General features: G+C 43.4%; 2 protein-coding genes across 2 annotated transcripts in view; one reads left to right on the top strand and one right to left on the bottom strand.

Moving 5' to 3' along the window:
• The window catches only part of LOC139230086 (GTPase KRas-like), a 40382-nt gene extending 14040 nt beyond the window's left edge, over positions 1-26342 (top strand). The window contains exons 5-6 of the mRNA XM_070861895.1: positions 1410-1569; positions 17353-26342. Of these exons, the coding sequence (XP_070717996.1) occupies positions 1410-1569; positions 17353-17469 (277 nt within the window). The 3' untranslated portion in view covers positions 17470-26342. The remainder of the gene's footprint in view (positions 1-1409; positions 1570-17352) is intronic.
• The window catches only part of LOC139230085 (inositol 1,4,5-triphosphate receptor associated 2-like), a 131984-nt gene continuing 106551 nt past the window's right edge, over positions 1007-26439 (bottom strand). The window contains exon 23 of the mRNA XM_070861893.1: positions 1007-1489. Within this exon, the coding sequence (XP_070717994.1) occupies positions 1483-1489 (7 nt within the window). The 3' untranslated portion in view covers positions 1007-1482. The remainder of the gene's footprint in view (positions 1490-26439) is intronic.

Below are 26439 nucleotides of genomic sequence, written 5' to 3'. Positions count from 1 at the left end.
GCTGCTCAGTGCTGAGCTTACGACTCACATCCCACCGTAGGCAGCTAGGCCCATACAGTAGTGCCTGGTCTCCAGTTGTCTTGGACCCCCTTGCCACTGGACCAAGACCTTGCTCAGCTAAGCCCGTGTGGTAGCTGCTGTGCAACGGCCACCCCACATTAAAAGAACTCACACACAGGCATCTTCCACCCTTCAAAATGAAGTTCGGGAGCTAGAACGTCAGGACCCTCATGGACAACCCCAACAGCAACAAACTGGAACACCGCACCGCCATGGTTGCCCGGGAACTCGGAAGCTTTGATGTCGACATTGCCGCCCTAAGCGAGACCCGGCGGGCAGGGGAAGGCCAGCTTAAAGAATAAGGTGGTGGTTACATCTTCTGGAAAGGCAAACCAGAAGAACGCTTGCTCCATGGAGTTGGCTTCACCATCAAGACTGAGCTGGTTGGCCGTCTCGGAGACTCCCCCTGCGGGGTAAGCGCACGTCTCCGGTTCACCCTATCCCAGAACCAGTGCGCCACAATTATCGGCGCGTACAACCCAACACTCAACACAACAGATGAGGGCAAAGAGGAATTCTACTCCAGCCTTGAACAATCCCTGTCCCGAGTCCCTACGGACGACAAACTGATCTTCCTCGGCGACTTCAACGCCGGAGTCGGTAAGGACACAGACCTCTGGGGAGGTGTGATCAGCAGAGGGGTGTAGGGAAAACCAGTTCCAGTGGTACAAACTACTTTTGTTGTTTGTTCACCACTCCAGTTTGGGACTCTGACATACAATATACGGAAGCCTCCCCTCCCTCCCTCCCTCCCTCCCTCCCCTCCTTTTTTCTTGCAATTTGCTCCCTCTTTTCTTAAACCCCCCCCCCCCTTTCTCCTAAGGTGTAGATTGTTGTCGGGGGTAAAGTTTCACAGATGGCAGTCCTGCCCTGCAGTACCTCACCCAAGTGAACATTGTTGTGAGTGCACCCTGACTGACTATTCAATTGTGGGAAGCATCATGGACAAACTCAATCCTGCCTTTACTCAATGTCCATCCACACAAACACTCCTGCTGATTGCAATCCAGAAAGTGCATGAGAAACTCTAATTTCCCTGTCCTCATCCTGTAGTACTCCAATTATTTGGTAGCTCAGCATAGACTAGGGGATCAACCCTGGGCTCTTGACTGCACTGAGGTTACCAACTGAGTCATTGCAGAAGATGGTCTATATTGCTGTTTTTATTAGAGAATAAACCATACATGTACACATTGTGGTTTATAGCAATGTGGTACTGCAGTACCTATACTTTGGACATGATGTATGTGTTCCAAATGCACTTGGAAAAGGGAGATAATTCAGTCATTGTTGGCAGAATTAAACAAAATGCTAAGAAAATCTTCATTTTATCTTTGTCTCTTCTCCAGGGAGCAGATTAATCGAGTGAAAGATTCTGATGACGTTCCCATGGTATTAGTTGGAAACAAGTGTGACCTTCCGTCAAGGACTGTGGACACAAAGCAAGCACAGGAACTAGCAAAGAGTTATGGAATCCCATTCATAGAAACTTCAGCCAAAACCCGACAGGTACAAAGCCAATTTTTAGCATGGGTGGGAAAGAAAAGTACAGGAAAAATAATCAATTACAAGGTCTGTAAGTGAGTAATAAATCTTCTCCTTCCCTCCTCTCATGCTTGGGTCCTTGATGCCACTGTGTAACTTGTATCGTGTTGATGCTCCTGTGTATTGGCAGGTAATGAGTATCCTGTACCCATTTTTGTGTATAGGTTTTGTATCTGGTTCACAGCAACCAGTTGCTTTAAAAATGACTGTCTCAGTTTCCATTGAAGCCTGCTCTCCTAGCACCAAATGGTGCTTTTATATTGTGGCCTGCACCAGTGCTGACAAAGTGCAGGACTTGTGCCGTTGACTACAAGGTAAATGTAAAACTGATAATTAAGAAAATCTGTTTTGCCGCAGCCAACTGCAAGAAACCTGTGCATCAAGAACCCGGTGGCAAAAGTGCAGTATAAAAACATTTATAAAAAAAAAAAAAAAAATTTTTAAAGTTTAAAAAATCTTTGCAACCTGAAGTTTCCCTGCCTGATGGGATGGGCAGGCATTTGCTCCAGGCTTGCCAGTCTTCTCTACTCCACTGCTTAATCATGTGAGAGTGGCTGGCATGTCACAAGCCATCTTGGGTAGGCCTGTCACCATTTAAAACAAATATCTCTTGTACAACTGTTGAGAAAACCGAGTTGGGATGACATGTCCTAGGATGCATTACCTGGAGCAGGGTATGAGAATATATGCTCATATATCCAGTGTTGAATTCTCAGGAACTATGTTCTGTGTTCAATTACCAAAGTTCAGAGCCATATTCTTGAAATGCATTCAAGAGAACTTTTTTAGTCAGTATGTAGTAAGCCCAACACGAGAAGGGGCAGTCTTGGATTTAGTTTTGGGGAATGAAGCTGGGCAGGTGGAAGGGGTATTAGTGGGGGAGCACTTGGGTGCCAGTGACCATAATTTAGTCAGATTCAAGTTGGTTATGGATAAGGACAAGGATAGGCCTGGAATAAAAGTTCCGAATTGGGGAAAAGCTAATTTTGCTAAGTTAAGGAGTGATTTGACCACAGTGGACTGGAAACAGCTACTTGTGGGTAAATCAGTGTCGGAACAGTGGGAGGCATTCAAGGAGGAGATCCAGAAGGCTCAGGCCAAACATGTGCCCTTAAAGAAAAAGATTGGGAATAATAATTCTAGAGCCCCCTGGATGTCGAGGGACTTACAGAAGAGGATTAAGAAAAAAAGGGACACTTATGTCATATACCAACGCTTAAATACTATAGAATCTTTAGAGGAATATAGAAAGTTAAGAGGCAAAATTAAAAAGTATATTAGGAATGCTAAGAGAGAGCACGAGAAATTCTTGACTAGTAAAATTAAGGAAAACCCTAAGATGTTCTATAAATATATTAAGAGTAAAAGGGTCTATTAGAGACCATGAGGATAATCTTTGTGTGGAGGTGGAAGATGTTGGTAAGGTTCTTAACGAATACTTTGCATCTGTTTTCACAAAGGAAAGGGGCAATGCAGATACTGCTATCGAGGAGGAGTGAAATTCTGGATGAAATAAATATACTGAGAGGAAGTATTCAGGGGTTTAGCAGCTTTGAAAGTAGCTAAGTCCCTGGCCCGGATGAAATGCATCCCAGGCTGTGAACAAAGTAAAAGAGGAAATAGCAGAGGCCTTGACCATCATTTTCCAGTCCTCTTTGGATCTGGGCATGGTGCCGGAGGATTGGAGGACTGCTAATGTAGTACCCTTGTTTAAGAAGGGTGAAAGGGATAGGCCGAGTAATTACAGGCCTGTCAGCCTAACCTCAGTGGTGGGAAAATTATTGGAAAAAATCCTGAAAGACAGGATAAATCTACATTTGGGAAGGCAAGGATTAACTAGGGACAGTCAGCACTGATTTGTTGAGGGAAGATCGTGTTTGTCTAACTTGATTTGATTTTTTGAGGAGGTAACCGAGGGTCGATGAAGGTAGTGCGTACGATGTAGTGTATATGGACTTTAGCAAGGCTTTTGATAAGGTCCCACATGGTAGACTGGTCATGAAGGCTAATAAAGCCCATGGGATCCAGGGTCCAAAAGTGGTAATGAAGAGGAAAGTCATGGGCTGCAGGAGGATATCAATCTACTGGTCAGGTGGGCAGAGCAGTGGCAAATGGAATTTAATTCAGAGAAGTGTGAGGTGATGCACTTTGGGAGGGCTAATAAGGAAAGGGTATACACATTAAGCGGTAGGCCACTTAATAGTGTAGATGAACAAAGGGACCTTGGAGTGCTTGTCCACAGATCCCTGAAAGTAGCAGGTCAGGTAGTTAAGGTGGTTAAGAAGGCATACGAAATGCTTGCCTTTATTGGCCGAGGCATAGAATACAAGAGCAGGAGAGTTATGCTTAAATTGTATAATACTTTGGTTAGGTCACAGCTGGAGTACTGTGTACAGTTCTGGTCGCTGTATTATAGGAAGGACGTGATTGCACTTGAGGGTGCAGAGGAGATTTACTAGGATGCTGCCTGGAATGGAGAATCTTAGTTATGAGGACTGATTGGATAGGCTGGGTTTGCTCTCATTGGACAGAGGAGGTTGAGAGAAGACCTCATCGAGGTGTACAAAATATTGAGGGGCCTGGACATAGTAGATAGTAAGGATCTATTTCCATTGGTGGAGGGGGCATAGTTTTAAGGTGGTTGGTGGAAGGTTTAGAGGGAATTTTGAGGGGGGCTTCTCTACACAGAGGGTTGTGGGGGTCTGGAACTCGCTGCCTGGCAGAGTGGTGGATACAGAAACCCTCACCACTTTTAAGAGATGGTTGGACCCTGCAGGTTACGGCACTTTGAGCTGGTAATTGGGATTAGACTGGATGATCTTTTGTTGGACGGAACAGATGTAATAAGTACTGCAGGGAGTAGAACATGGCCATGGTGATCTCCTGGACTAGTTTCAATCGCCTGGATGGGTCGGAGAGGAATTTTCCCAGATTTTTTTTTTCTCCCTAAATTGGCCTGGGTTTTTATCTGGCTTTTGCCTCCCACAGATGATCACATGGCTCCGGTTGGGGTGGAATATAGAATGTTTCAGTATTAGGGGTGTCTCAATTGTATGAGTCGGACTGGTTGGGATGGGTGCTCTTTGCCTTTCCATCATTGTTCATAGGTTTATATGTAATCTTCAGGGCTACTGACTAAGGGCCCTGTGGCTCTTTGTCGGCCGGCTCGGACATGATGGGCCGAAATGCCTTCCTTCTGCGCTGTAGATTTTTATGTTCTATATAAATTAGGAGCACGTAATGAGGTAATTGGGCCCATCAGGTCTGTGCCCACTCTAAGGTAGAGCAATCCAAAACTAATCCCAACTCCCTGCACTCTGCTTCAAATATTTATCCAATTTTTCCTGAAATGCTTCCTGAAACCACTCACTGCAGCAAAGCATTCCATACTCCAGCAACCCTCTACATTAAGAAGTATCTCCTAAACTTTCTCCTCGCTCTCTTAGCCACACCCCCCTCATCACTGACTCCCCAACCAGGCAAAATAGGGTGAGGTGAATAGGGAACAATTATCAGATCCTTCAAAATTTTAAAAACATCCTTTTTTTTTTAAAAAAAAAACAAACTGTCTTGGCCTTTTCTACTCTGGAGGAAGTAAATTCAGTATTTCAAGTCTCTCCTCAGAACTATAGTTTCCTGGCTCTCCATGATAAGGAAAGACTGTAAGAGAAGGGATAACCATCCGTGCTAACTAAGGAAATTGGGGATGGTATCAAATTGAAAATGAGGGCATACAACGTAGCCAAGACTAGTGGGAGGCCAGAGGATTGGGAAACTTTTAAAAGCCAGCAAAGAACTTAAAAAAAAAAAATTAAATAAATAAATAAATAAATAAATAATCTGTCTTCCCTCATTATTTATGAAAATAAACTAGCACGAAATATAAAAACAGATGAGTTTCTACAGGTACATAAAAAGGAAAAGTGACTAAAGTAAATGTTGGTCCCCCAGAGGATGACATTGGGGAATTAATAATGGAGAATAGGGAAATGGCAGAGACGTTGAACAAATATTTTGTATCGGTCTTCACAGTAGAAGACACTAAAAACATCCCAATAATGGATAATCAAGGGACTATAGGGAGGGAGGAACTTAATACAATCACTATCACTAAAGAAGTAGTACGCGGTAAAATAATGGGACTGAAGGCGGACAAGTCCCCTGGACCTGAAGGCTTGCATCCTAGGGTCTTCAGAGAAGTGGCTGCAGAGATAGTGAATGCATTGGTTGTAATCTGCCTAAATTCCCTGGATTCTGGGAGATCCAAGCGGATTGGAAAACTGCATTTGTAACGCCCTTATTTTAAAAAGGAGGCAGACCGAAAGCAGGAAACTATAGACTAGTTAGCCTAACATCGGTTGTTGGGAAAATGCTGGAGTCCATTTATTAAGGAAGCAGTAGTGGGACATTTGGAAAAGCATAATTCAATCAAGCAGAGTCAGCATGGTTTTATGAAAGTGAAATCATGTTTGACAAATTTGCTGGAGTTCTTTTAATGATTTAACAAGCAGGGTGGATAAGGGGGGAAACCAGTGGATAAGTGTATTTGGATTTCCAGAAGGCATTCGATAAGGTGCCACATAAAAGGTTACTGCACAAGATAAAAATTCACAGGGTTGTGGTGGTGGTGGTGGTGGTGGGGGGGGGATATATTAGCATAGATAGAAGATTGTTTTCTGTTAGTTAGCCAGAGAGACGGGATAAATGGGTCATTTTCCAGTTGTCAAACAGTAACTAGTGGGGTGCCGCAGGGATTGGCGCTATTTACAATCTATATTAATGACTGGGTGAAGGGACCGAGTTTGCTGATGATACAAAGATAGGTGGGAATGCAAATTGTGAAGTGGACACACAAAATCTGCAAAGGGATATAGACAGGCTAAGTGAGTGGGCAAAAATTTGGCAGATGGAGTATAATGTGTGAAAATGTGAGGTTATCCAGTTTGGCAGAAAAAATAGAAAAGCAAATTATAATTTAAATGGAGAAAAATTGCAAAGTGCTGCAGTACAGAGGGACCAGGGGGTCCTTGTGCATGAAACACAAAAAGTTAGTATGCAGGTACAGCAAGTAATCAGGAAGGCAAATGGAATGTTGGCCTTTATTGCAAGTGGGATAGAATATAAAAGCCGAGAAGTCCTGCTACAACTGTACAGGGTATTGGTGAGGCCACACCTAGAGTACTGCGTACAGTTTTGGTCTCCGTATTTAAGGAAGGATATACTTGCATTGGAGGCTGTTCAGAGAAGGTTCACTAGGTTGATTCCAGAGATGAGGGGGTTGACTTATGAAGATAGGATGAGTAGGTTGGAGCTATACTCATTGGATTTCAGAAGAATGAGAGGTGATCGTATCAAAACATAAGATAATGAGGGGGCTCGACAAGGTGGATGCAGAGAGGATATTTCCACTCATAGGGGAAGCTAAAACTAGGGGACATAGTCTCAGAATAAGGGGCCACCCATTTAAAACTGAGATGAGATGAAGAATTTCTTCTCAGAGGGTCGTAAATCTGTGGAATTCTCCGCCCCAGAGAGCTGTGGAGGGTGGGTCATTGAATATATTTAAGGTGGAGATGGACAAATTTTTGAGAAATATGGGAATAAAGCATTATGGGGAGCGGGCAGGGAAGTGGAGCTGAGTCCATGATCAGATCAGCCTTGATATTAAATGGCGGAGCAGGCTCGAGGGGCCAAATGGCCGACTCCTGCTCCTAGTTCTTATGTTCTCACGCCACACTGGACGCTCTTCATGGCTTAATGTCCTTTGTATAATGAAGCTTTCAATGCTTCATACACAATTTTCGTGACTTTTATTCTTATACTCTAAGCCCCTATTTTTTTTTAATGGCTTTATCTAGCTGCATTTACAACTTCAAGGAATTACGTATTTGAAATCTTCAATCTCTGTTCATCCACAACTTTGGTGTCTTTCCATTAACTGCAAAAATCCCATTCCATGCTTTTCTTCCCAATATTTATTAGTTCACACTTGTACATAGAAAATAGTGCAGGAGTAGACCATTTGAGCCTGCATCACCATTCAGTAAGATCATGGCTGATCATTCACCTCAGTACCCCTTTCCTGCTTTCTCTCCATACCCCTTGATCCCTTTATCTAACTCCCTCTTGAATATATCCAATGAACTGGCATCAACAACTCTGTGGTAGAGAATTCCATAGGTTAACAACTCTCTGAATGAAGAAGTTTCTCCTCATCTCAGTCCTTGGACTGTGTCCCCTGGTTCTGGACTTCCTCAACATCGGGAACATTCTTCCCGCATCTAACCTGTCCCGTCCTGTCAGAATTTTATATGTTTCTATGAGATCCCCTCTCATCCTTCTAAACTCCAGTGAATACAGGCCTAGTCGATCCAGTCTCTCCTCATGTCAGTCCTGCCATCCCAGGAATCAGTCTGGTGAACCTTCGCTGCACTCCCTCAATAGCAAGAACGTCCTTCCTCAGATTAGGAAACCAAAACTGAACACACTATTCCAGGTGAGTCCTCACCAAGGCCCTGTACACAAATTGCATCGTCCACCTGTCTGCCCAGTCTGCTAATCTATCAATTTTTCATAAGTTTTTTGTTTTTTATTCTCAGCAAATTCTATGTTCCCCTATAACCAAGTCTAGAGTGAGTCTTGGCTCAGTGATAGTACTGGCTGAGTCAGAAGGTTATGAGTTCGAGTCACACTCCAGACAAGAACAGGCGATAGTTCGATCCTCTAAATATTGGGTTGATATCCAGGGGATCCTCGTGTCTGAAGGTGGTCTCCCCTGGTCAGGGTAACTACCTGGCCACATAAAAATGGGTCTTCATTACGGAAATAATCCGTAGCATGATCTGCATGGATATAAAAGGAGTGGATGAAATGGGTTGTCTCGTGTCATATGTTTCTAGGCATGGAAGAGAAGATTCTCCAGTCCAAATCATCTACGTATACAGCAAAGAAAAGTGGACCCAGGACTAACCCATAGGATATGCCACTTCCTGCTTCAATCCAAGCAATGCCCAGTTACCCACCGCTTCTTGACTGTCAAACAACTTTCTATCCTGTATTTCCTCGTACTGTATGGTCAAATATTTCTAATTCTATTGAGACATCTTATTGAATGTCTTCTGAAATCCATGAAATCAGGAGGGTAGCTAATGTAACACCACTTTTTTAAAAAGGAGAGAGAGAGAAAACGGGTAATTATAGACCGGTTAGCTTGACATCGGTGTTGGAATCGATCATGAAGGACGAAATAGCAGTGCATTTGGAAAGCAGTGACGGGATCGGATCACGTCAGCATGGATTTATGAAAGGAAAATCATGCTCGACGAATCTTCTGGAATTTTTTGAGGATGTAACTAGTAGAGTGGACAAGGGAGAACCAGTGGATGTGGTGTATTTGAACTTTCAAAAGGCTTTTGACAAGGTCCCACACAAGAGATTGGTGTGTAAAATTAAAGCACATGGTATTGGGGGTAATATACTGATGTGGATAGGGAACTGGTTGGCAGACAGGAAACAGAGAGTCGGGATAAATGGGTCCTTTTCAGAATGGCAGGCAGTGACTAGTGGAGTGCCGCAGGGCTCAGTGCTGGGACCCCAGCTCTTTACAATATACATTAATGATTTGGATGAATGAATAGAGTGTAATATCTCCAGGTTTGCAGATGACACTAAACTGGGTGGTGGTGTGAGCTGTGAGAAGGATGCTAAGAGGCTGCAGGGTGACTTGGACAGGTTAGGTGAGTGGGCAAATGCATGGCATTTGCAGTATAATGTGGATAATTGTGAGGTTATCCATTTTGGGGGCAAAAACACGAAGGCAGAATATTATCTGAATGGCGGCAGACTAGGAAAAGGGGAGGTGCAACGAGACCTGGGTGTCATGGTACATCAGTCACTGAAAGCTTGCATGCAGGTACAGCAGGCGGTAAAGAAGGCAAATGGCATGTTGACTTTCATAGCTAGGGGATTTGAGTATAGGAGCAGGGAGGTCTTACTGCAGTTGTACAGGGCCTTGGTGAGCCACACCGTGAATATTGTGTAGTTTTGGTCTCCTAATCTGAGGAAGGACATTCTTGCTATTGAGGGAGTGCAGGAAAGGTTCACCAGACTGATTCCCGGGATGGCAGGAATGACCTATTAAGAAAGACTGGATCGACTAGGCTTGTATTCACTGGAATTTAGAAGAATGAGGGGATCTCATAGAAACATAGAAAATTCTGGCGGAATTGGACAGGTTAGATGCAGGAAGGATATTCCCGTCGTTGGGGAAGTCCAGAACCAGGGGTCACAGTCTAAGGGTAAGGGGTAAGCCATTTAGGAAAGAGATGAGAAACTTCTTCACTCAAGAGAATTGTGAACCTGTGGAATTCTCTACCACAGAAAGTTGTTGAGGCCAGTTCGTTATATTCAAAAACGTTTTAGATGTGGCCCTTATGGCTAAAGGGATCAAGGAGTATGGAGAGAAAGCAGGAATGGGGCACTAAAGTTGCAAAAATGATCATATTAAATGGTGGTGCAGGCTCAAAGGGCTGAATGGCCTACTCCAGCTCCTATTTTCTATGTTTCTGTGCGAGAAAGGGAGGGGTGAGAGATAGAGAAGGTGGGGAGGAGGAGGAAGGAAGGAGGGAGGGAGAGAGAGAGAGAGAAAAAAAAAGGTGGGGGGGGGAGGGGGAGGAGGAGAAAAAGGTAGGGGGGAGGAGGAGAGAAAAAGGAGTCGAGAGAGAGAGATATGCTGATCGGAAGGCTTGAAGCTTGGGGGTGGGGAAGGAGGGAGAGAGAAGTCATAAGACCTTTGGGTGTGGTCCATCCATACAGATCTGGAGACATACAAGTGCAAACCCGTGCTACTTGCTTTCTGCCGTTTTGAGTTTCTTTCAAAGGTGCGGGAAGTGTATCCAGCTGCAGCTCCTGACAGACCGCATTGCGGCACTGGAGCTGCAGATGGATTCACTCTAGAGCATCCACGATGCTGCGGATATCGTGAATAGCATGTTTAGTGAGTTGCTCACACCGCAGGTAAAGGTTGCACAGTTAGATAGGGAATGGGTGACCATCAGGAAGAGCAAGGGAAGGCAGGTAGTGCAGGGGTCTCCTGCGGTCACCTCTCTCTAAAACAGATATACCATTTTGGATATTGTTGGGGGAGTTGACTCATTAGGGGAAGGCAGCAGCAGCCAAGTCCATGGCACCAGGAGTGGATCTGCTGCACAGGAGGGCAGAAAAGAGTGGGAGAGCTATAGTGATAGGGGATTCTATTGTAAGGGGTCTAGATGGGCATTTCTGCGGCCGCAAACGAGACTCCAGGATGGTATGTTGCCTCCCTGTTGCAACGGTCAAGGATGTCTCGGAGCGGCTACAGTGCATTCTGGAGGCAGAGGGTGAACAGCCAGCTGTCGTGGTGCATATAGGTACCAATGATATTTGGTAAAAAAACAGGATGAGATCTTGCAAGCTGAATTTAGGGAGCTAGGAGTTAAATTTAAAAAGCAGGACCTCAAAGGTAGTAATCTCAGGATTGCTACCAGTGCCACGTGCTAGTCCGAGCAGAAATCGCAGGATAGCTCAGATGAATACGTGGCTTGAGGAATGGTGCAAGGAGGAGGGATTCAAATTCCTGGGACATTGGAACTGGTTCTGGGGGAGGTGGGACCAGTACATACCGGACGGTCTGCACCTGGGCAGGACCCGAACCAATGTTCTAGGCGGAGTGTTTGCTAGTGCTGTCGGGGAGTGTTTAAATTAAAATGGCAGGAGGATGGGAATCAATGCAGGGAGGCAGGGGGAAGAAGCAAAAGGTAGACAGTAGAAAAATAAGAGTGGAGAGCAGAGAAATCAAGGGCAAAAATCAAAGGGCCACATTACAACAATAATTCTAAAAGGACAAAATGTTTTTTTAAAAAAAAAACAAGCCTGAAGGCTGAGTCTCAATGCGAGGAGCATTCGTAATAAGGTGGATGAATTAACTGCACAGATAGCTGTTAACAGATATGATGCCATTGGGATTACAGAGACATGGCTCTAGGCGAACTCAACATCCAGGGGTATTCAACAATATTCAGGAAGGACACACAGGAAGGAAAAGGAGGTGGGGTAGCGTTACTGGTTAAAGAGGAGATTAACGCAATAGTGAAAAAGGACATTAGCGTGGATGATGTGGAATCATATGGGTAGAGCTGCGATACACCAAAGGCCAAAAAACTTTAGTGGGAGTTGTGTACAGACCACCAAACAGTAGTAGGGAGGTTAGGGACGGCATCAAACAGGAAATTAGGGACGCGTGCAATAAGGGTACAGCAGTTATCATGGGTGACTTTATTCTACATATTGATTGGACTAACCAAACTGGTAGCAGTACTGTGGAGGAGTTGTTTCTGGAGTGTATAAGGGATGGTTTTCTCGACCACTATGTCGAGGAACCAACTCGAGAGCAGGTCATCCAAGACTGGGTCTTGTGTAACGAGAGAGGATTAATTACCAATCTGGTTGTACGAGGCTCCTTGGGGAAGAGTGACCATAATATGGTAGAATTCTTCATTTAAGATGGCGAGTGACACAGTTAATTCAGAGACTAGGGTCCTGAACTTAAAGAAAGGAAACTTCGACGGTATGAGATGTGAATTGGTTAGGATAGACTGGCGAATGATACTTAAAGGATAGACAGTGGATAGGCAGTGGCAGACATTTAAAGATCACATGGATGAACTACAACAATTGTACATCCCTGTGTGGCGTAAAAATAAAAAAGGGAAGGTGGCTCAACTGTGGCTAACTAGGGAAATTAGGGAAAGTGTTAAATCCAAGGAAGAGGCATATAAATTGGCCAGAAAAAGCAGCAAACCTGAGGACTGGGAGAAATTTAGAATTCAGCAGAGGAGGACTAGAGGTTTAATTAGGAGGGGGAAAATAGAGTACGAGAGTAAGCTTGCAGGAAATGTAAAGACTGACTGCAAAAGCGTCTATAGATATGTGAAGAGAAAAAGAGAATGTAGGTCCCTTGCAGTCAGAATCTGGTGAATTCATAATGGGGAACAAGGAAATGGCAGGCCAATTGAACAAATACTTTGGTTCTGTCGTCACTAAGGAAGACACGAATAACCTCCCGAAAATACTAGGGGACCGAGGGTCTAGCGAGAACGGGGAACTGAGGGACATCATGAGTCAGGAAATGTTGTTCGGGAAATTGAAGGGGCTGAAGGCCGATAGTCTGCATCCCAGAGTACTTAAGGAAGTGGCCCTAGAAATATAGTAGATGCATTGGTGGTCATTTTCCAATATTCCATGTGTAGTGTATGGAGAAGGAGTCAGACTGAACACGTCTCCAGAGTGCCTCTCCAACCTGTGAAGCACTCTTAAATACCTGTGCTCCCAAGGAATTATGAGATCCCTTCGGATTCCAGGGAATGAGCCCTCTGGTGGCTATACAGAGTATATGCAAGTCCAGATACATAACACTATGGGCTCTGGATCAGTTCCTATGGATTGGAGGGTAGCTAATATAACCCCACTTTTTAAGAAAGGAGGGAGAGAGAGAAAATGGAATTATAGACCAGTTAGCCTGATATACGGTGGTAGGGAACATGCTGGAGTCAATTATTAAAGATGTAATAGCAGCGCATTTGGAAAGCAGTGACAGGATTGGTCCAAGTCAGAATGGATTCATGAAACGGAAATCATGCTTCACAAATCTAGTTTTTTGAGAATGTAACTAGGAGAAACATAGAAAATAGGTGCGGGAGTAGGTCATTCAAGCCTGCACCGCCATTCAATAAGATCATGGCTGATCATTCCCTCAGTAACCCTTTCCTGCTTTCTCTCCATACCCCTTGATCTCTTTAGCAGTAAGGGCCATATCTAACTCCCTCTTGAATATATCCAATGAGCTGGCATCAACAACTCTGAGTGAAGAAGTTTGTTATCTCAGTCCTAAATGGCCTACCCCTTATACTAAGACTATATCCCCTGGTTCTGGACTTCCCCAACATCGGGAACATTCTTCCCGCATCTAACCTGACCAATCCTGTCAGAATCTTATACGTTTCTGAGATCCCCTCTCATCCTTCTAAACTCCAGTGAATACAGGCACAGTTGATCCAGTCTCTCCTCATATGTCAGTCCAGCCATCCCTGAAATTAGTCTGGTGAACCTCGCTGCACTCCCTCAATAGCAAGAACGTCCTTCCTCAGATTAGGAGACCAAAACTCAACACAATATTCCAGGTGAAGCCTCACCAAGGCCCTGTACAACTGCAGTAAGACCTCCCTGCTCCTATACTCAAATTCCCTAGCTATGAAGGCAAACATACCATTTGCCACCTTCGCCTGCTGTACCTGCATGCCAGCTTTCAATGACTGATGTACTATGACACCCAGGTCTCGTTGCACCTCCCCTTTTCCTAATCTGCCACTCTTCAGAGAATGTTCTGCCTTTGTGTTTTTTCCCCCAAAATGGATAACCTCACATTTATCCACATTATACTGCATCTGCCATGCATTTGCCCACTTACCTAACCTTTCCAAGTCATCCTGCAGCCTCTTAGCGTCCTCCTCACAGTAGAGTGTATAAGGGAGAACCAGTAGATGTGGTGTATTTGGACTTTCAAAAGGCTTTTGACAAGGTCCCACACAAGAGATTGGTGTGTAAAATTAAAGCACATGGTATTGGGGGTAATATACTGACGTGGATAGGGAACTGGTTGGCAGACAGGAAGCAGAGAGTCGGGATAAACGGGTCCTTTTCAGAATGGCAGGCAGTGACTAGTGGAGTGCCGCAGGGCTCAGTGCTGGGACCCCAGCTCTTTACAATATACATTAATGATTTGGATGAATGGAGTGTAATATCTCCAGGTTTGCAGATGACACTAAACTGGGTGGCGGTGTGAGCTGTGAGGGGGATGCTAAGAGGCTGCAGGGGGACTTGGACAGGTTAGGTGAGTGGGCAAATGCATGGCAGATGCAGTATAATGTGGATAAATGTGAGGTTATCCACTTTGGTGGTAAAAACAGGAATGGCAGATTATTATCTGAATGGTGAGAGATTAATAAAAGGGGAGGTGCAACAAGATCTGGGTGTCATGGTACATCAGTCGTTGAAGACAGGCATGCAGGTACAGCAGGCAGTAAAGAAAGCAAATGGCATGCTGGCTTTCATAGCGAGGGGATTTGAGTATAGGAGTAGGGAGGTCTTTCTGCAGTTGTACAGGGCCTTGGTGAGACCAACCCTTGAGTATTGTGTGCAGTTTTGGTTTCCTAATTTGAGGAAGGACGTGCTTGCTATTGAGGGAGTGCAGCGAATGTTCACCAGACTGATTTCCGGGATGGCAGGACTGACATATGAAGAAAGACTGGATCGCCTAGGCTTATACTCACTGGAATTTAGAAGAATGAGAGGGAATCTCATAAAAATGTATAAAATTCTGACGGAACTGGACAGGTTAGATGCAGGAAGAATCTTCCCAATGTTGGGGAAATCTAGAACCAGCGGATATATGAGGAGAAACTTTTTCACCGAGAGTTGTGAACCTGTGGAATTCTCTGCCACAGAAAGTTGTTGAGTCCAGTTCGTTGGACATATTCAAAAGGGAGTTAGATGTGGCCCTTACAGCTAAAATGATCAGGAGGTATGGAGAGAAGGCTGGGGTGGGGTACTGAGGCTGAATGATCAGCCATGATCATACTGAATGGTGGTGCGGGCTCGAAGGGCCGAATGGCCTGCTCCTGCACCTATTTTCTATGTTAAATTTAAGTATGGGGGCAATACTGAATGCCATACCTTGTGCGAGCCCTCTGCATCATGGTGCTACATAGGAGACAGTTGATTCGACTTCATTGTATCAGGAACATCAGAGCCCGTAGGGTACTGGGCAAGAGGCCTTACCCACCTCGGGTATATCGAGACAGGCATTTGTACCTCCGCTTGAGTAATGCAGACTGTGTCAGAAGGCTGGGTCTCCGCAAAGAATTTGTAAGTGAGATCTGTGAGTTGGTCAAAGCAGACCTGCAACCTAGAAGCATCAGGAGGACTGCTTTGTCAGTTGAAGTGAAGGTTACAGCTGCACTTTCATTCTATACCTCCGGATCGTTTCAAGCTACAACTGGGGATGTGTGCGCCATCTCTCAACATGCAATACATGTCTCTATTCGCCAGGTCATGGCTGCACTGTACGCGCATAGGACATACTTCATAAAGTTCCCCATGACTGCCCAAGCAATCCATGACAGGGCTGTGGGCTTTGCCAGGATTACTGACTTCCCAAAGAGCACCTTTTTGAAGGATTCCGAGATGTACAGGAACAGAAAAGGCTTTCTTTTATTATGTGCCACCTTCCTCTGCAAAGATGCAAATGCAACTTTTTAGAGAGGGTGAATTTCTGCTGGGTGTTACATTTACAATTGCAATTCCATTGAATAAATGAAAATATTACTTACACTAACAACTTGACCTGCCATTTCTTTTTACACTGGGCTCCAGATCTCATGGTGGTTACCACTGCGCAGTAATCTTCTGCAACTTGGTTCCAGATTTTCTTCATTTCTTTGGGTGGAACTTTTATGTGACCTCCTGCTGGTATCCAGCTCCTGCCATCTGTTCTCAATCACAGTAACTAGTGCCTCTACTACTTCCTGTAAGAAATTCTTGGTCCTTGCACTGTGTTACATCTTATATTGCTGCAGCTGCAATTTTGCTAATACTTTCACAGCACTCCTCCTCACACACACAACTGGCTCTTTAAAAATAGGCGATTGCCAAATCCAAGCTGTACTGAGCATCCATTGGAACGACGTCAAAAACAAAACTTTTTTTCCCCGCGCATGCGCAGAAGGTGCGGCTTTGTTTTTCAGTGCAGACAGTAGGCTCCACCCCCCGAGGTGACTGGACACGTGCAGAGGTGCCAAATTCAAATTATACAGCAGGGAAACTTTGGCAAAATATTTCTGGCGCATTTCTGGCCTAGAAAAACGCGTGTAACTCTGGTAATATGCCAGAAAAAGGGCTTGGGGAAAATTGAGCCCTTTATCTCAGCCCTATGGATCCTAAAAGTTTGACCAAAATCAACGTTAGACAAACTGATCTTCTCTGGTGTATCCTTCTCTCGTTTCTTGAACAAAAGTGTTACATTGGCTAGCCTCCAGATCAGTGGAAACCCATTTAATTTGCATATCGCTAATTACAACTGAGCTATGTGTCCAGCTTTGGGAGAATATAACTGAAATTAACATTTACCTGTGCTTTCCCAATGGCACAATTAATTAAAGCAGCATGTAGTTAAGCCAGATAGATCAACAAATCTGAAGTTTGATTCTCAGTCGTGTTGAATTAGTTGATTACAACCAGACTGCAATTATTGGCCTCCGCATCCTTGGGTTGCTATGGGGACATTCAAGCAAGGTTCCTAATCTTGATGGCTATTCGATATCTCCTGCTCGAAAGAGTGAGAACAAGATTTGGCTTGAATGTGATGCCGTGCTTAATTGAACTGTTGATACTAATTGATCTGTCAGCATCTATTAAACTTTCCTAGAAAGAACTAGCATCTTTAGAAAAGGAAAAAAAAACTCAATCCAATGTATAGGCCACCATATTATGTAGGCTTGAACTTACACGGGTTTTTTTTAAATCAAAATGCCAGCAGTTACTGGAGTGTGACTTACACTTGTATACATCTTGTATACTTAATTTTATAATAACTAAGAACGCAAGCCTTATATTTTGTTTTTCCTTCACCTCTAATTCACATCCTTGTAATTCCAGGGCGTGGAAGATGCATTTTACACACTGGTGCGAGAAATTCGCAAATACAAAGAGAAGATCAGCAAAAATGGTAAAAAGAAGAAAAAGCCCTCAAAAAAAAAGTGCATAATTCTTTAAAATAATAATGTGCAGGACTTGTGATCCGAAACGCCAAGGATTATGTATCAGAGAAAAAAAACAATTGAAGTATAATACCTCCTCCCCACTCTTCTCCCATCTGAAACTGAACAAATGTCACAAAAACAAAAAACTAGAAATGTTGCAGTTTTGCTTTTTAAACATCCAGGTTCTCATTAACTGCCTCGTACTATAAATAAACCGTGGCTACAAGAGCAGGTCAGAGGCTAGGTATTCTGCTGCGAGTGACTCACCACCTGACTCCCCAAATCCTTTCCACCATTTACAAACCACAAGTCAGGAGTGTGATGGAATACTCTCCACTTGCCTGGCTGAGTGCAGCTCCAACAACACAAGGTCGACACCATCCAGGACAAATCAGCCGCTTGATTGGCACCCCATCCACCACCAGCACACCGTGGCCGCAGTGTGTACCATCTACAAAATGCACTGCAACAACTCTCCAAGGCTTCTTCAACACCACCTCCCAAACCCGTGACCTCTACCACCTAGAAGGACAAGGGCAGCAGGTGCACGGGAACAGCACCACCTCCAAGTTCCCCTCCAAGTCACACAACATCCTGATGTGAAAATATATCGGCCGTTCGTTCAACGTCGTTGGGTCAAAATCCTGGAATTCCCCACCCAACAGCACTGTGGGAGTACCTTCACCACACGGACTGCAGCAGTTCAAGAAGGCGGCTCACCACTACCTTCTCGAGGGCAATTAGGGATGGGCAATGCAGCGACACATACATCCCATGAACAATTTAAAAAAATATATCTTATGTGGAACCATTCAGCAGGCATATATCTTAATACTTCCATTTTTAATTGGGACACCAAACATTAAACATCTGTGAGAAGATCAGCAGAATACTGGATTCCAAAGCTGACAAACACGGATCTTTCTGCTTGTACAGAAGACTTGTGTCCGTGCCCCAAACATGTGCTAGCAAATTCCAAACTTTTATCACAATGCAGAGATTTCCTACTTGGACCAATATTGGTCTGCTGGCCAACAATAAGGAAAGACACGTCAGCTCTTTGCACAGTTGCAGTGCATAATTTCTGCCAATAGATGTTCTGGCAATCACTTGTGGCAGACAGTGAGCATTGCATAGTTTTAGTCTGCAGTTCCAAACACCCATTCTCTCCCATCTCCTCGCACCAGTACAATTTAAACACTTGCTACCCCCACACAACAGATTCCACATAAACCAGTCTTGCATGTCAGTTGTGCTGATGCTATTGAGACATATTAAGTAGCTATCATGTTTCATGCAAATACGAAAAGAGCTAAAAGCTAAAGAACTCAAACACTGCGTTGTCATGGGTATGATCTAGATAGCCAGTAATTTAAAATAAACTGCAATCTGATTTTGAGTGCAGACAGGTAGATGATGTATAAATATACATGGCTGTTATGTGTTTGTGCCAAATTTGTGAGCTGATTTGAAATATTAACAGTTCTTGAAGATGATCGGCTACTAAATGTAACAGTTGGATTCAGGACTCCAAAGGGCCCTAGACATGGCTGATCTTCAATCTTGCTAACTGCCATTGAACAAGATTTCCCAGTTCTCTACTTGGACCAGTCAGTACAACACTACCAGAGCAAAATCTCTCCTCATGCACAGGATCAGTTCCATTTCTCCACATCCAATGTTATGGAAGCATAGCTTCTGGCAACTGTTCAGCGTGCTGTTAATGATGGCTATAAAGTCTGTGGCCTAAATCGTTCATTCACCCCAAATAAAGAAGACACTGTTGTAGTGGGAGGCAGTCCTTCTTAAACAAAAAGGACATATAAATCTTCAAATAACTACTGAACGGCATGTTTCACACAGCTCTTTAACCTCCACAAAAATTAATGGAAGCCACTTAAGATCAACCTGAACAAGATCGTTGTTGTAAGAGAGGTCTATAAATGTTCCAATTTATTATATTAATATCAACTTCATCCAAAAATAAAGATCAGTGATTTATTTAGCAAAAGCAAAAGTGATGTTCCACATCAGTGGCCTTGAGAAATGCCTCATTTTTGTGACAAATCGCAGCTGAAGTCTTTGATCTCTTTGACCACATATCCATGTGAGGCATGGATTTTAAAATAGTGGCAATGGGAGGGGGTCGATCACTATTCAACTGGTTGGCTGAACCTTTAAATTTACCAAATATATTCCCCCTTTGTGTAACTCCCTCACTAATTCAAGGAAAACTAGCAACTATGCTTCATTCTGAGCAAAAGTTCAGTTGTTGGTGGATAATAGCATTCCCTACAAACTCTGAGTAAAAGATGTCCTGTTTGAAGGACTACTGTTGTGTGTCCTCCATTTTGTGCATTGAATAATAAGTACTGTGCAACTCTGTGGTGATCCCCTCTGTGTCCTGTATAATTCAGTATGTCTGTAAATTGTTACTTGGTGTATCAACCATGTAAATTTGTTCCACACTTACTCCACCGATGGACATAATACACGTCTAACCGTGGAGTAACCATTTATTCCACAGACTAAGACCTGGTGACACACAAGTGGCAAAATACATTGAGTCAGTTAAGTCTCCCTTTCTAACAGTATGTCTCGTGTTTATACACTAGGTCTAAATTCAGACACATTAGTCTATACCCTAATTCAAGAGTTACTTTGGATCTATTGACACACTGAAGGCCAATTAACATAAGAACATAAGAATTAGAAACAGGAGTAGGCCATCTAGCCCCTCGAGCCTGCTCCGCCATTTAACAAGATCATGGCTGATTTGGCCGTGGACTCAGCTCCACTTACCCGCCCGCTCCCCATAACCCTTACTTCCCTTATTGGTTAAAAATCTATCTATCTGTGACTTGAATACATTCAATGAGCTAGTCTCAACTGCTTCCTTGGGCAGAGAATTCCACAGATTCACAACCCTCTGGGAGAAGAAATTCCTTCTCAACTCGTTTTAAATTGGCTCCCCCGTATTTTGAGGCTGTGCCCCCTAGTTCTAGTCTCCCCGACCAGTGGAAACAACCTCTCTGTCTCTATCTTGTCTATCCCTTTCATTATTTTAAATGTTTCTATAAGATCACCCCTCATCCTTCTGAACTCCAACGAGTAAAGACCCAGTCTACTTAATTTATCATCATAAGGTAACCCCCTCATCTCCGGAATCAGCCTAGTGAATCGTCTCTGTACCCCCTCCAAAGCTAGTATATCCTTCCTTAAGTAAGGTGACCAAAACTGCACGCAGTACTCCAGGTACGGCCTCACCAATACCCTATACAGTTGCAGAAGGACCTCCCTGCTTTTGTACTCCATCCCTCTCGCAATGAAGGCCAACATTCCATTCGCCTTCCTGATTACCTGCTGCACCTGCAAACTAACTTTTTGGGATTCATGCACACCCCCAGGTCCCTCTGCACCACAGCATGTTGTAATTTCTCCCCATTCAAATAATATTCCCTTTTACTGTTTTTTTTTTCCCCAAGGTGGATGACCTCACACTTTCCCACATTGTATTCCATCTGCCAAACCTTAGCCCATTCGCTTAACGTATCTAAATCTCTTTGCATCCTCTCTGTGTCCTCTACACAACCCGCTTTCCCACTAATCTTTGTGTCATCTGCAAATTTTGTTACACTACACTCTGTCCCCTCTTCCAGGTCATCTATGTATATTGTAAACAGTTGTGGTCCCAGCACCGATCCCTGTGGCACACCACTAACCACCGATTTCCAACCCGAAAAGGACCCATTTATCCCGACTCTCTGCTTTCTGTTAGCCAGCCAATTCTCTATCCATGCTAATACATTTCCACTGACTCCACGTACCTTTATCTTCTGCAGTAACCTTTTGTGTGGCACCTTATCGAATGCCTTTTGAAAATCTAAATACACCACATCCATCGGTACACCTCTATTAAGTTGCTTTATGATGGTGGGTGCTGTGATAACGAAACAGTTATTTGGATAGCACAAAGTGATATTTCTATTGTCCTGAAGATATGTGTTTAAAAAGGCAATATTTAATAATTTGTCACTAATGGAAAACCTTACAATGTACTTGGTGGGTTTATGGAGACTAACAAATGTTATATGAACAATGACAGACAGATAAAGACTCTCTGGTCCATCAAGCCTGTCCCATACAATTGCAATATGTTTTGTATCACAATATATACACTCCACCCCACCCGAAAACCATGTGATCTCCTGGGAGAGGCAAACACAGATTTTTTTTTTAAAACGATAATTTAGGGAACAAATCTGGGAAATTCCTCTCTGACCTATCTAGACATTGAAACTAGTCCATGAAATCACTCTGGCCCTGTTATGGGAATCTCTTTCCACATTTGGTGTTCTACCACTATTCATACATGTGAAATGTGGAATTTATCTTTTTTTTAAATCTCATTTTGTTTTGCACTTGAGCAAATAGATTACAGGTGCCAACATACTGAGACCGAGACCTTTTTGTTTTCTTGCAATGGTGCATTCCTATATCACTTAGCTTACACTTGCTCCAAAAAATTGCTACAGGTAAACAGTGGTGTAAATTTGTTTCGCTGGAGTATAATGGATTCCCTTTCTCCCTGAGACAGAAAGAACTTGCATTTATAGTGTCTTATCGCATTCTAAAACACTTCATAGCGAATGAATTTGTTTTGAAGTACAGTAGGCCAATGCAGCTGCCAATTTGCCCAACAAATGATAAATCTGTTTTAGTGGTAGAATTTGCGGGCCACTGGACAAAATTCCCCTGCTCTTCTTTGAATACTGCCACAGGATATTTTATATCCAGCTGAATTACAGGAAAGGGGCCTCTGTTTAACATTACGCCTAAATGCAGCACTCTTCAAGTACTACACTGGCAGCCTAGGTTATGTGCTGCAGACCTGCAGTGCAACTTGAACCACAGCCTTCTATTGAGACCGAGTGCTACCATTGATCAATCTGACTCTCAAGATGAAGTGTCTTGCTGATCATTTTATGCAGCCATTGCTGTGATATTTAGTAACAATTTTGACCATTCAGAGTGATATCACAATGTGTATATTTTGCACATAAAAACCCTTTTTTAAATCTGCAGAAATTAATATTGGACATTTTTTTAATACATTTGGGAAATTGACAAAGTGACTAGTGTTATGTGACAATAAATTTTTTTTAAAAGTGGAATACATTGTGTTTAATTCATTGCTATCTTTTAAATAAATTTGTAACCTGTCGTTCTTGCTTTTTGCCAAGTACAAAACTAGACTGGGCTCAAGTTGTGATTTTTTTTTTTCCCTGTTTGAAAATTAACTCAATTTTATTAATCTTGACAGCTAATGGCCCTATAGCGTAAGTAAATGTAAAAAAAAATAAAACATGTTTATTTCCCTCTTGTTTTAAATGAACTAACTATTCAGTCCGCAACCAGATAGGTAGGAAAACAAAAGACAAATACTGGCAATCTGATAGACAGAAAATGCAGGAAATATGCAGCAGGTCAGGCAGCATCTTTGGAGAGAGAAACAACTGACCTGCTGAGTATTGCCAGCATTTTCTGTCTTTATATCTGATAGGTAGTAACCAACATTCCCTCTAAGCCTCACAGCTGCTTGTCAGTCCTACGCAGCCTGGAACAGGCTTTTCCCAAGTTAAATTTCACGCATGCATGAAACATAGAAAATAGGTGCAGGAGTAGGCTATTCGGCCCTTCGAGCCTGCACCACCATTCAATATGATCAGGCTGATCATGCAACTTCAGTACCCCATTCCTGCTTTCTCTCCATACCCCTTGATCCCTTTAGCCGTTAGGGCCACATCGAGCTCCCTTTTGAATATATCTAACGAACTGGCCTCAACAACTGGTAGAGAATTCCACAGGTTCACAATTCTCTGAGTGAAGAGGTTTCTCCTCATCTCGGTCCTAAATGGCTTACCCCTTTATCCTTAGACTGTGACCCCTGGTTCTGGACTTCCCCAACATCGGGAATATTCTTCCTGCATCTAACCTGTCCAATCCCGTCAGAATTCTATATGTTTCTATGCGATCCCCTCTCATCCTTCTAAATTCCAGTGAATAAAGGCCCAGTCGATCCAGTCTTTCTTCATATATCAGTCCTGCCATCCCAGGAATCAGTCTGGTGAACCTTCACTGCACACCCTCAATAGCAAAAATGTCCTTCCTCAGAATAGGAGACCAAAACTGTACACAATATTCAAGGTGTGGCCTCACCAAGGCCCTGTACAACTGCAATAAGACCTCCCTGCTCCTATACTCAAATCCTCTCGCTATGAAGGCCAACATGCTATTTGCCGCCTTCACTGCCTGCTGTACCTGCATGCCAGCTTTCAATGACTGATGTACCATGACACCCAGATCTCATTGCACCTCCTCTTTTCCTAATCTGTCACCATTCAGATAATATTGTCTTCCTATTTTTGCCACCAAAGTGGATAACCTCACATTTATCGACATTATATTGCATCTGTTATGCATTTTCCCACTCACCTAACCTGTCCAAGTCACCCTGCAGCCTCTTAGTATCCTCCTCACAGCTCACACTGCCACCCAGCTTAGTGTCATCTGCAAACGTGGAGCTATTACATTCAATTCCTTCGTCTAAATCATTAATGTATATTGTAAATAGCTGGGGTCCCAGCACTGAACCTTGCGGTACCCCACTCGTCACTGCCTACCATTCTGAAAAGGACCCATTTATTCCTACTCTTTGCTTCCTGTCTGCCAACCAGTTCTCTATCCACATTACCCCCAATACCATGTGCTTTAATTTTGCACACCAATCTCTGTGTGGGACCTTGTCAAAAGCCTTTTGGAAGTCCAAATACACCACATCCACTGGTTTTCCCTTGTCCACACTACTAGTAACATTCTCAAAAACTTCTAGAAGATTTGTCAAGCAGTGGAATCTGTATGGGTAGAGCTGCGGAACACCAAAGGGCAGAAAACACTAGTGGGAGTTGTGTAGAGACCACCAAACAGTAGTAGTGAGGTTGGGGATGGCATCAAACAGGAAATTAGGGATGTGTGCAATAATGGTACAGCAGTTATCATGGGTGACTTTAATCTACATTTAGATTGGGCTAACCAAACTGGTAGCAATACGGTGGAGAAGGATTTCCTGGAGTGTATAAGGGATGGTTTTCTAGACCAATATGTCGAGGAACCAACTAGCGAGCTGGCCATCCTAAAGTAGGTGATGGGTAATGAGAGAGGATTAATTAACAATCTTGTTGTGCGAGGCCCCTTGGGGAAGAGTGACCATAATATGGTAGAATTCTTCATTAAGATGGAAAGTGACACAGTTAATTCAGGGACTAGGGTCCTGAACTTAAAGAAAGGTAACTTCGATGGTATGAGATGTGAATTGGCTAGGATAGACTGGCGAATGATACTTAAAGGGTTGACGGTGGATAGGCAATGGCAGACATTTAAAGATCACATGGATGAACTTCAACAATTATACATCCCTGTCTGGCGTAAAAATAAAATGGGGAAGGTGGCTCAACTGTGGCTAACAAGGGAAATTAGGGCTAGTGTTAAATCCAAGGAAGAGGCATATAAATTGGCCAGAAAAAGCAGCAAACTGAATGGGCCACACAGCCAAAGGGTTTGGCTGCGCATCCAAAGAAAATGAGGGGGAACATTGGCAGCAGCCCTGCTTTTTCACTCTTTCCCAATCCTGAAGTGTAATACTGTCTATCATTTTATTGAGAAATGAAGTGATGCAGCAGCTTGCAAGAACATTTATTCTTTCATCTGATATCCTTTGCAGTATCGTTCTCTGCTTTCTCAATGTACTGTGTCCTGTCTCAGTTCTTTCCAACCCCACTGAGAAGATCCTCATCTCTACCATTAGTGTATTCATAATAATCCACTCTAGTTAAATTTCTAATGAACTAGTCCTTGGCGAGTGAAAAGTTAGTTTAGGTGACTCAAAAATGCAGTAGTTTTCCAGGCAGTGGAGTAATATTCATATTTGTTCAATGCTACTTATCACAATTGAGACCATGCAAATAGAAATCAAATCTTTTTTCACACTTAGAATCCATAATTACCAGTTTTTTAAAAGCTGCATCACTATTAAAAATCCTTACACAAGTTTTATTAAAATTAATCAAGGAAAAATTCATTCAGGCTTTGAAATTTTGTATTTCATGAAATATTTTTGCATCAATTATAAGTTTCCTTTTTAAAAAAAAAGTTCCCAGGAAACACGTGACCTGCAGAATGTTTTTCGTTTTTTGAGATGGGCTGCTAAAAATGTGCATTGAGTTTCTCCTACTTGCATCATTAGTCCATATCAGAAAATTCAGCAGATGATGGAATAGCGAACTCACCCAATGGAGCGAATGGGATGCTTCACTCCCTCTTCTCCAAACACACATCAGTTGTTTGGGGTGTAAGAGAAATTTGGCATTAGGGGTACCAGCGGGACAAGGGTTAAAGTGCTGGTTCCCGCAATGGCCCATAAGGAGGTAAAAGGCCCCTCGTCGGCCTTGTACCAAGGCTCCAGAAGTTATCAAGTCAATAATATTCCGACAGGATACGATGTGAGAACGCTAACAGACATTGATTACACCTTGCGAAGAGGCTCGAGGCGACTCACAGGCACCAAGGAAATGTATAACAAATTCCGACCTAATGAAGTCATTCTAGTCACGGCCTAAAGCGGTCACGAGGGTCTTGGCCTGTCAATCCAAAGTAGCACTGATAAGGTAGTTCAATTAGAAATCTAGGGAGGTTTTGTCCGGGAACAGAGGGGTTTTGAAATGTATAAAAGTTGTATGATTGTGCTGTTCGGAGAGCATCTCCACTCACAGGCTACTGTGATAAGAGGTGTTCCCGAACGTTCGTAATAAAGATCGTTATACTTTGCCATCCGTCTCTGTCTGCTAACTTCGAGAATTGCTACGTGGGCTGGGGTGAGCGTCGACCCTCAATATCAGTGGGCCCGCTCGTGGGAGAGGAAGCCTTC

Source organism: Pristiophorus japonicus, chromosome 19 (genome assembly GCF_044704955.1).
Source record: "Pristiophorus japonicus isolate sPriJap1 chromosome 19, sPriJap1.hap1, whole genome shotgun sequence".
NCBI classification, from domain to species: Eukaryota; Metazoa; Chordata; class Chondrichthyes; family Pristiophoridae; genus Pristiophorus; species Pristiophorus japonicus.
The sequence above is the reverse complement of the archived record's forward strand: the minus strand, read 5'-3'. Positions and strand labels throughout refer to the sequence as shown.